Source organism: Ipomoea nil, unplaced genomic scaffold, assembly GCF_001879475.1.
Source record: "Ipomoea nil cultivar Tokyo-kokei standard unplaced genomic scaffold, Asagao_1.1 scaffold1317, whole genome shotgun sequence".
NCBI classification, from domain to species: domain Eukaryota; kingdom Viridiplantae; phylum Streptophyta; class Magnoliopsida; order Solanales; family Convolvulaceae; genus Ipomoea; species Ipomoea nil.
In genome coordinates this window covers 4,402,092-4,413,629 of record NW_017617745.1, presented here as the reverse complement: position 1 = coordinate 4,413,629, position 11,538 = coordinate 4,402,092, and the positions used below count along the sequence as shown (strand labels likewise).

Genomic DNA, 11,538 nt, shown 5'->3' with positions numbered 1-11,538 from the left:
TATTCTTTTCCCACCGAATTACAATTATTTTCCTTCCTAATTCCTTCCTCCCAACCAAACACCCAGTTGCAAAATACTAGTGTAAATAAACAATGTTAAGATTAAGAAATTTCTATGTATCTTACATAGTATATTGCGTGTTTGGCTTTGAAGGAAATAATAATCATTATATATTTGTTTGAATTAATTCCATTTTTTTGTGATAAATTTATCGGTGTCATTTTATTTTTTAGTTTTTTTTTAAGAACATTCTCGGTTGGTTATAGTATTATTGTAACATGACTATTTTTGGTTTATTTGTCAATAAATCTATTTAAATGATATTAAATATGAGAGTATTTTGATCTTTTATACAAAGTGGGTTGATTCACTATTTTTATATAAATTTTTTTTTTTTTGTTGAAAAAATTCATAATTCACGGCTAGAGTCCCTTATCTTCTTTAATTGCAATGTGCGCCTCAGTAACCAAAGCCTCCATAGCATTGAGATGACACATATAAATCTATGACAAAAAAAATACACTTAGAATTAAATAGATTGAAATGCCCTTATTTAAACAAGTTTGTTGACGGAGGATAAAAATAGTCATGTCACAATAATACTAAGATTAATAAAAAATGTTCTAAAAAATTACTCAAAGTAAAATATAATCTATAATACTAAGACCAACTGTTTGTTGAAAGATGAAGACTATCATACGAAAATGAATGTGTATTTTATAGTTTTTAATAATAAAAAATTGAATTGACTAATTATTGATATTTGAGGAGGAATACACACGTTTATATATATATATATATATATATATATATATATATATATATATATATATATATATATATATATATATATATATATATATATATATATATATAAACCCCAAATCATCTAAAGCAACAAATAAAGTGACTGTCTGTGATGACCTAAGAGAGAGAAAGGAGAGAAAAATAGGAGAAAAAAATTCAAGATGTAATTGTGTTATGTTAATTTGCTACAAATAAATTGGTCGACACACAACTAATAATCATTTTTCATTCGTTTTTGTTTATTCAAGATGTATTTCTTATTATATTATTAATTAATTGTTAAAATTTATACGGAGTATTCATTAAGGGTGTGTTTGGAAACCTGGAAAATGAGTTCTGGAAATCATTTTCCAAGTTTTCAGTGTTTGGATGTGCCTGGAAAATCAAGTCAACGGAAATCATTTTCCTTTGACTTTGGAAAATAGGCTTGTTTTGGAGGAAAATGACTTCCCATTTTTTTTGAGGGGAAGTCATTTTCCAACTTTTACACCAACATCACACCACCACCAACATCATCAACACCATACCACCATCACCACCACTATTGCCGCCGCCACCACCATTATACCCCCGCCACCATCACACCACCACCACAACCACCACCAACACCGCAACCACTACCACCACCACCACCACCACCATACCACCGCCACCATCACCGCCGCCACCACCACCACATACCACCGCCACCACACCACCACCACACCACCACCTTCACACCACCGCCACCACCACCACCATACCACCGCAACCACCGCCACCGCCACCACTACCACCATACCACCGTCGCCGCCATCACCACCATACCACCGCAACCACCGCCACCATACCACCGCAACCACCGTCGCCGCCACCACCACCACCACCACCATACCACTACAACCATATATTATTAGTTTTTTTTTTTTTTTTTTTTGAAAAACTTAGCTATTTTTTATTATATTTAAAATTAATATTATATTATTATATATTATTATACATGTTGTAATATTCTAAATAAAATAATTAAAATGTTTAATTATACAATTCTACTCATTTTCCAGAAAATGAACCAAACACAGAAAAACAGTTTTCCATAATGCAACCAAACACTGGAAAGGAAAATGTTTTCCGGAAAATGACTCATTTTCCAGAAAACATTTTCCAGAAGTCATTTTCCTGCTTTCCAAACGGACCCTAAGATTTTATTAATTTCTATCTTGAATTGCATTTGTTATGGTTTTATTAATTGCTGAGTTGGATTTTTTAACAATCTAGATATCTTATTTTATATATGCTTTATCCTTGTAACTTGTAAGGCACAGATCGGAAAATAAAGAAATCCTGTAAAAGTTAATTAAATAAAATTATGTTATTTAAACACAAAAATTGTTGTGTGTATAGTAAAAGTTACATTGCGTTGCATGACGATTGACAAACTATTATGTGAACCATGGTTCAAAATGACAGTGTTGAATTTTATAAGTTAGAATAATATACATTACGAGTTAAAATAATGTATTTTATGTATAAGAATAATATACATTATGTGTTAGAATAATGTATTTTATGTGCTAGAATAATGTACTTTATGTGTATATGTTAGAATAACGAGACTTCTGATGGGGTAAGATAATGCACTTTATGAGTTAAAATACTCCGTAATATACATTATGAGTTATAAAAATGTATGTTGCAGTGGGTAGCGTGAAAAACAATTGCGCGAAACAACATCGTTTTTGGATCGTGGTCGACACGACTGCGTGGACACAGTCCACACAATAACTATTGATGACAGTTGTACAAAATTCACCCCAAAAATATCGTAATGCAGCCTTTTTTTTTTCCAATGAGTCAATACCACTTTCGCTGAAACTCAAACTATGACTTTTTATTTAGAAGAGTCAATTCATGCCGCTTGATCACAAGGTCTTTCGCTATTGTAATGCAACCTATATATATAGAAACCGTAATACACATTTTGGAACAATAATAACAAATTTAAATATACTTAGCAATTTAATCTGGAAAGTTGGGAAAAAAAAGGAAATATATTCTTATATTATTACCATTTTGGAATATTATAACAAAAGGAAATATGCTGACAATCTAAGAAAGTTTTTTAAGACTCCATTAACCGATCTTCAAGAAACATCTTTTGTAACCTGAGTGTGTTTGGGTGGAAGGAACTTTTAGTCAAGAGTTCGATCCTGGCTTTTAATATGTAACAACTTTATATCTTCAAGTTAGTTGTCTCTTTAAAAAGAGGTGCCTACAATCCAACGAGAAAATTAGTTACTATGTTCGAGTGTTCGACAGTGGAAACCATGTGTAAGAAAAAAAAAATGTATAGACATTTATTCTTAGCATTGATGCTGTGTACCATGTCTATTGCGTTATTTTGCTTTATATATGTAAACAGTATAATACATACTTGTCACCATTATTTGTAATTATATACAAATATAGACAACTTTATGTAAGCAACTATATATATATATATATATATATATATATATATATATATATATATATATATATATAGGTCTAGGATTATGCAAGGAACTCTGAGGTGAAAAATGTATATAAACCTCAGTCATTGATTTATTTAAGATTAACGACTATAAAAAGAAAATAACTTCTACACAGGCAAGAAGAAGCATGAGAGCTCAGTTGTGAAGTAATCAAATCATTTGATTTGTATGCATGGTGTTTTTCTTTTGATTTGTATGCATTTTGTTTTATGGTGTTGTTTGCAATATCTTCTATGATGTTTTATTATTCTGTTCAAATCCTCGAAGGCACAACAATGTGTACTCGTAGAAACAACAATGTGCACCCTAAGGTACAAAATAATATGTAGTTGAAAGCCCAAAAATGTACACTCAAAGGCTAAAATTATGCACTTAAAGACAAAAACATGTGCAATCAAAGATCAAATTTTGTTTTCTTGGAGTTCCCCCTTCCCTTCTTCCCCACACCCCCTCCACCCCCCCCCCCCCCCCCCCAAAACCAATAAGAAAAAAGACCAAAATTATGCACTGGTCCAAAATTGTGCACTCTAAAGCACAAAAATATGCACTCAAATGCTAAAAGTGTGCACTCAAAGAGAAATTATGCGCTCGAATAAGGAAAAATGTGCACTCGAAGAAGAAAAATAATGCAGCCAAAGACAAAAAATAAATAAACTTACACAAAATACCAAAATGTCCCCGCATTTTTTAAAAATTTTCTTCAGTATGGATGGTTGATCTGGACTAAATTAACATATGAGATTTAACCATATTTTTTTACCTAAGCAACCCTATATATACCCACCAATGATCAATCAATCACACACACACATATGGTCTAGTTCCGGTGCGGACAGGGTAGCTCGTGCAACAGTGCGATCATGCAGAAATGCACTACAAAGTGTTCGAAAATGCACCATTAAGTGTGGTGCACTTTTGTGTTGTGTGGTGCATTTTTCCACACGGGAAGCATTGTCTGCGTTCACTGAAGGAATAAATTTCAGGAATTGTATTACAGTGTTTGATTCGTTTAACGAATAAAAATGGAATGAGTATTAAAATGACATAAGGGATGAGAAACACTGATTTTTTTAAAAAAAAATACGGTGGCATTTTCGTAAATAATTGAATATCGACGTGCAAGTAAAATGTATTACAAGTGCAAGTAAAATGTATTATATACAGGTGCAAGTAAAATTTACACTAAGCATCAAAATTAAGTGCACCTAACGTTATAACTAGGTGCACAGATAGTTATAAGTAGTTGCACCTATGTGCATGAATGTTAACAAGGTAAAATTACATGCACTTGTAAGTGAAAGTAGGTGCACTTGTAAGAGATTTTACGTGCACTTTTTACTTGCAAAGGTGCACCAACTACTTGCACTTATAACACATTTACACGCACCTTATTTACGAAAATGCCACAGCGTCATTTTTTTTAAAATTACATCTGATTCGTTTATCTGGACACATGGACGACGCTAAATGGTTCTCAGTTCTCTCCTGGGCGGCCGTTTGCACTGAGCGCACCCCTATATATATATATATATATATATATATATAATATATATATATATATATATATATATATATATATATATATATATATATATATATATATATATATATATATATATATATATATATATATATATATATATATATATACAAAAGCTATTTTCGAGAGCATGTGATCAATAGCTAATACAAGGCCCCATTTAAGAATGATTATTCTCCCTACAAAAAATAACTCATTCCCAAGAACGCTATTCCCAGGACAAAAAAACAAAAAAAAAAACAAAAAAAAAACAATGCAAACAATAGAATATGTCTATTCTTAGAAACATTATTCAATTTCTGACATATTCAATGAACCAAACATGCTATAAGAATGAATGATCATGAAAATTGTATGACCAAGATTGAATGCTAAATGAGCCATAATAAATAAACAAAACCAATTATTTATTATATTAATTGTGACAAAATTGCAACATCCAAATAAATAAAAATTGGCTCCTTAGACATAGGCTCACTACACACATAAGGAACCCCCTCGCTTTGAGAGGTTGCTTCTATACGGCCGCTAGTGAGACTCAATCACTGGTCATTCTTTCAAAGTTTCACCTCTATGACCAGTTGAGCTACCCATGCCGGCATCTAAGACATACATTACTATAAGCCATTGGTGTGGCATTGCCATTATCATTACTCTCTCTTTTGGAATTTGAGAATGAAGATATTATTTTATCCTTCAAAATAGATATGCTAAGGAGATGACTTCGATTTCCATTGCTTGAAATAAACTAGGGTTGGCACACTACTTTTGTACTGGAGATGAAGAACATGATGAAGTAGAAACTAGAAAGCATTTGGGGAAAAATCATGCAAAGAAGTACTATAAAAAGTTTCAGCTGCAGGGAGTCAAGGGAAAGACGAAAATGCCATTTGCTAAAAGGAGAAGAGTATTGATTCTAGCTAAAATTGGCATGAGATGTCCATGGGAAGGATCAATTTAAATGATAATCATCCACTTATTTTACCTGCAAGAGGCAAAATCTCCATGTCCTAAAATCTGCACATTCCAATTCAGCAGAATAGTGTAGGAATAAATTACAATGATTCACCAAGTCGTGACTATTATGACTCAAATATGTATCTTTGCCTACAATCTAATACCACTAACTATCTGAGCTATCATATTTTTTAAATTTTAAAAGTAAAGAATCAAGTAAATATGTGAGCAAGTAAATATGAAAAATACTACGTAGACTTCGTCCTTTACTCCCAACGAGCAAGTAAATTACATAAAAGGTTCCTTAATTATATCGATTTGACTGATTTTGTCATTCCGTTTCAAAACTGTCTAATTAAGTAGTCCTTTAATTTGAATTTATTTTCTTTAACCAATTTGGTCCTCATATCCTCAAATATGAGGACCAAATTGGTTAAATAAATGATAGTGAAATGGTTCACTAGTAAAGTGACCATTATATCCCGTAAAATATGTTGTCTCATGCGTCGGAGGACCAAATTAGTTATAGAAATGATAGTCAAAGAACTAAATTAGACAGTTTTTTTTTTTTTTTTAACGCGAAGACCAAATCAGCCAAATCGATATAATTAAACGACAAATTTGGTAATTTACTCCAACATTTACTCACATACTCAAATCTTGATCTAAACATAACTTATCAATATGCGTGACATCAGATAGTAAATTTGGAGGAGTAAGTATTAATTAATAGTAGAGTTAATACCTAAAATGGTCCCTCGACTATGTCATCATTACCAATTTGGTCCTCAACTACCATTCTTACCCAATTAAGTCCTCAACTATGTAACTTTTACTCAATTAAGTCCTCAACTATACAATTCTTACCCAATTTAGTCCTCAACTATACAATTCTTACCCAATTTAGTCCTCTGTATTAATTTGATTGTTTGTTGACTGTCAAAAGTCGGGATAAAATTAAAATTTTACAAGATTTCTCCTTCCTCTCCATTTAGCAGCGCCAAACCATGCAGCAATACACTCCGATCAGATTTCGATCGTCAAAAAATCGTTGAAAATCAAATTCATGGGCTATCCGATGCACAACCACTACTTCGATACTGACAGGTTTAGAACCCAACCGGAGCTTATTGCTACATGGTTTAGCGCTGCTAAATGCGGAGGAAGGAGAAAACTTGTAAAATTACAACTTTATTTCCACTTTTGACAGTCAACAAACAGTCAAATTGACAAAGGACTAAATTGGGTAAAAATTGTATAGTTGAGGACTTAATTGGGTAAGAATGATAGTCGATGACCAAATTGGTAATTACGACATAGTCGAGGGACTATTTTGGGTATTAACTCTTAATAGTATATGTCAAGTAACTTGTAGCTCAATGGTACCTTTGTAACACTCTTAAATAAGATGTCACAAATTCAAAACCTCGTTAAGGAATTGACTAATATGTTGAGAAAATATGTATGAACAAATAGTACGTGTGATAGTATTCATTGCCTTGTCGGAAACTGACCCACGGTCAACTCAATCCTCACCCTTGATTTCCACAGCATTTTCCTTGTATAGTACAACCCTTCTACAAGTGCTAGAAGTCCAAGGTGGCAGGAGAGTTTAAAAAAAAAAAAAAAAAAAAAACAAGAAAGAAAAAAAAAACAACGAAATCGCCGACTTTGTCTCAGTTAATATCCTTGCCGGTAATATAATCAGCGTTTGTCTTCGTGGAACCCGCCCCGCATTATCCCCACACTTTCCTACCTTTCAATATATTCCCTCGCCCCCCAATTTCTTTGCAAACCAAACACTCCCTCCCACTCCACCATAGCCGCCTTTAAACACTCTATCTCTCCGCCTCTCTCTCTCTATCTCTCTATCTCTCTCTCTCTCCGTAAAACCTCGCTCCTTTCTCTCACTCTTTTTCTGTTTATGGAATGACGGACTACCGGCTGCCGGCGATGAATGTGTGGGCCCCCTCGGCCGACACCTCCGACGACAACGCTTCCATGATGGAGGCGTTCATTTCCTCCGATCACGCGCCGGCGTTCTGGACCCCACCCACTGCGATGGCTCCTCCTCCTCCTCATCATCATCATCATCACTCCTCCGCCTCCTCCGCCGTCTCCGCCGCTTCGTCGATCGTCCTTAATCAGGAGACGCTCCAGCAGCGCCTCCAAACCCTGATCGACGGCGCGCGGGAGACGTGGACCTACGCGATTTTCTGGCAGGCGTCCGTCGTGGATTTCGCCGGGCCGTCGTTGTTGGGGTGGGGCGATGGGTACTACAAAGGGGAGGAGGACAAAGGGAAGCGGAATAGGCCGGCGTCGTCCCCCGCCGAACAAGCCCACCGGAAAAAGGTTCTCCGGGAGCTGAATTCCCTCATTTCCGGCCCCGCCTCCACCGACGAATCCGTGGACGAAGAAGTCACGGATACTGAGTGGTTCTTCCTGGTTTCCATGACCCACTCCTTCATCAACGGGTCGGGGCTCCCGGGTCAGGCGTTTTGCAGCTCCAGCCCGATTTGGATCTCCGGCCAGGATAAGCTCTTGTCGTCGCCGTGCGAGCGCGCCCGGCAAGCGCAGACCTTCGGGCTCCGGACCATGGTGTGTATCCCGTCCTCAAACGGCGTCGTTGAGCTCGGATCCACTGACTTGATTCTCCAGAGCTTTGATTTGATGAACAAGGTTAGGGTTTTGTTTAATTTCAATAATCCCGATATGGGTTCGATCTCGGGCTCCGCCTCGTGGGCCGCGCCGCCGGAGAACGACCCGTCGGCGCTCTGGCTCACTGAGCCGACGTCGTCTTCCGGCGTCGATGTCAACACCTCAGTTCAAGAGAATTCAATCCCTTCCAGTAGCGTAAAGGAAATTGTATTCCGAAATGAGAATTCAATCCCTTCCAGTACTGGTAATAATCACCATGATTCTCAACCATCACAGTATTTCACCCGGGAATTGAATTTCTCCGAGTTTGGGTTTGATGGAGCCAATAATAATCATAATAATGATCTTAGAAATGGGAATTCGTCTCATTCTTGCAAGCCCGAGGCCGGGGAAATCTTGAACTTTGGGGAGAGTGTTACTAAAAGAAATGGAAATGGGAATTCTTGTCAATTTCTGGGCGGAGATGAGAGCAAAAGCAAGAAAAAAACAGCAACTTTAAAGGCGAGTAACGAAGAAGGAATGCTCTCGTTTGGGTCTGGAATGGTAAAATCCTCCGGGGGAATTGGAATTGGGGATTCTTCTGACCATTCCGATCTCGAGGCATCGGTGGTGAAGGAGGCCGACAGCCGGGCCGTGGAAACACTAGCGGCAGCCGAGAAACGGCCGAGAAAGCGGGGGAGGAAACCGGCAAACGGGCGAGAGGAGCCATTGAACCATGTAGAAGCAGAGAGGCAGAGGAGGGAGAAGTTGAACCAAAGGTTCTATGCCTTAAGGGCAGTAGTCCCAAATGTGTCCAAAATGGACAAAGCTTCCCTTCTCGGGGACGCCATTGCCTACATAAACGAGCTGAAATCAAAGCTCGAAACCTCGGAATCCTACATAGACGACCTCAAGATCCAAGCCCAATCCTTAAAGAAAGAATTATCCACCAAAGAGCCCCGCCATCCCGACCCCAACCCCAAGAAGACTACCACCCCACACAAGATCCCAGACATGGATGTGGATGTGAAAGTCATGGGCTGGGACGCCATGATTCGAATACAATGCACCAAAAAGAACCACCCCGCAGCTCGCCTAATGGTCGCTCTCAAGGACTTGGACCTAGAGGTCACCCATGCCAGTGTTTCCGTGATGAATGATTTGATGATCCAACAAGCCGCCGTGAAGATGGGAACCCGGCTTTACAATCAAGATCAGCTTCGGTTAGCATTGATATCCAAACTCGCAGAAACTCTATGAAATGAAGATCCATTTTTAGGCTCTGTATTGTGAGCTAACTCTCTCTATATATAAATATTTTTGCCCATCAGACTCAGTTGAAAGTAGTAGTTCCACTCCAGAGTTTGATAGCTGAGGAAATGCTAATTTTATGCAGCTTTCAATCTCTTAGTTTTGGTTTTATACTATCAGTTCGTTGTTGTATATAAACCCGAAACTTGATTGTAACATGTCGGGCTTTTAATCTGTGTAATTAAGACAGAATCCGCTTTGCTTTCATCTTTTGTCTCTCAGATTTGCACTTCTGTACTCATAGTTCTTCAGATAAACACAGGGTGCAAATTGGTTGTGGATGAATTCCAATCTTTATGAAGGGAGATGTATTGTGATACTATTTGTTCAGCATCTAATATATATAATAAACATAACCTGCAGTCTAACTATCAGTTTAGACTTTTAGCTGCATATATAACTTAATTGATCAAAGAGGTAAAATTTATCACAAAAGATTAATAATTAAGTCTCACAAGTCATAGTGTAGAAGTAATTTCTCAAAATGAAGGGTACCTAATGCTTAATGAGCAAAACTTTTACCCTCCCAGAAACTGAGCAAAAGTTTTATCCTTCCAGAAACTGTGGGGCATTTGGGACACAATCGTTATGCTGTTGAACTGTGTCTACCTTGATTCTATGTTCATAATTACTGAACTATATGTTCATAATTATTGAACTATATGTTCATAATTCTTGAAATATATATTCATAATTATATTCACAATTATTGAATTTCTATATTCATAATTACAGAACCATATGTTCATAATAATGTTCACAATTCTATGTTCATAATTATAAAATTATATATTCATAATTTTTGTATTTTGTATATATTCATAATTATAAACAGTTTTGGAACCGCATCTATGAAGTCTATAAATACTCTAAAATCAAGAGTAAAGAAATATATATTTTTGTTAGGAATTGGGGGGGAAAATAAGGAAAGAAGAATTTAGGGAGAAAAAAGGGAGTTTGGTGAAGAGGATGTTCACTTTTGATAAATTTCTATCAAACTTGATTTTATATTATTATATTTCTTACCCCACATATTATTATATTTCTAACTTCTAAGCATGGCGTGAGTCACATTTCTAAATTTTTAAATTTTTAATTATAAATTTGTGTCCCCACTTGAGATTTTGTATTATATATTTAAGAAGACAGGGCGTGAGTCACGTTTTTATCACATCAAGATCAGGCGGAGGCATCCATTGAATGTGTGCTCTTCTTAATTTTCACGCATCCATTGCTCTGAATTGTTGACCACAAATATTCTAATTAGAAATATTTTAAATCCAGTGTGAAAGATGGAATACTATTTGATCTGGAATTGACAAATCCAATCCAAATGCAACTAATCTGAAAATTCATAATTCTTTTTTATTTAAATATAGGGAAAATGGCACTTTTTCCCCCTGAGTTATATACCTATAGCATTTTTCCCCCCTAAATTATTGAAGTGGCTGTTTTTTCCCCTGAAATATTAAATGGACATATTTACCCTTAAATTAAATATTTAATTTATTTTTTTCTCCAACAAATTATGACCATAATTTGGTTCAAACTAAACAAACACTATAGCAACCAAACCGAAATATTCCAATTACAATTTAGAATCGAAATTCGATATTTAGAGTTTATTAAAATCGTGAACCGAAACGGACGGTTCATGTTCCGAAAAAAAATAAAATACATTTATTGTTGAATTTAGACTATTTTAAAATAAAAAATAAAATTTTAAAATAAAGACGGTTCAAAACCGCGAATCAGATCCGGAACCGCCGGTTC

The 11,538-nt window shown here is 35.8% G+C and overlaps 1 protein-coding gene across 1 annotated transcript; it reads left to right on the top strand.

Annotated features, from left to right (window-relative positions):
* The first annotated feature begins 7,564 nt into the window (after positions 1-7,564).
* On the top strand, positions 7,565-10,082 carry LOC109185349 (transcription factor MYC2-like). Its single transcript, XM_019335332.1, has one exon. It carries the CDS (start codon positions 7,747-7,749, stop codon positions 9,712-9,714), a length of 1,968 nt encoding a protein of 655 aa, XP_019190877.1. The 5' UTR covers positions 7,565-7,746; the 3' UTR covers positions 9,715-10,082.
* The last annotated feature ends 1,456 nt before the right edge of the window (positions 10,083-11,538 follow it).

Coding starts and splice junctions, on each gene's coding strand:
- LOC109185349 (XM_019335332.1), top strand. CDS start 7,747: ATGACGGACTACCGGCTGCCGGCGATGAATGTGTGGGCCCCCTCGGCC.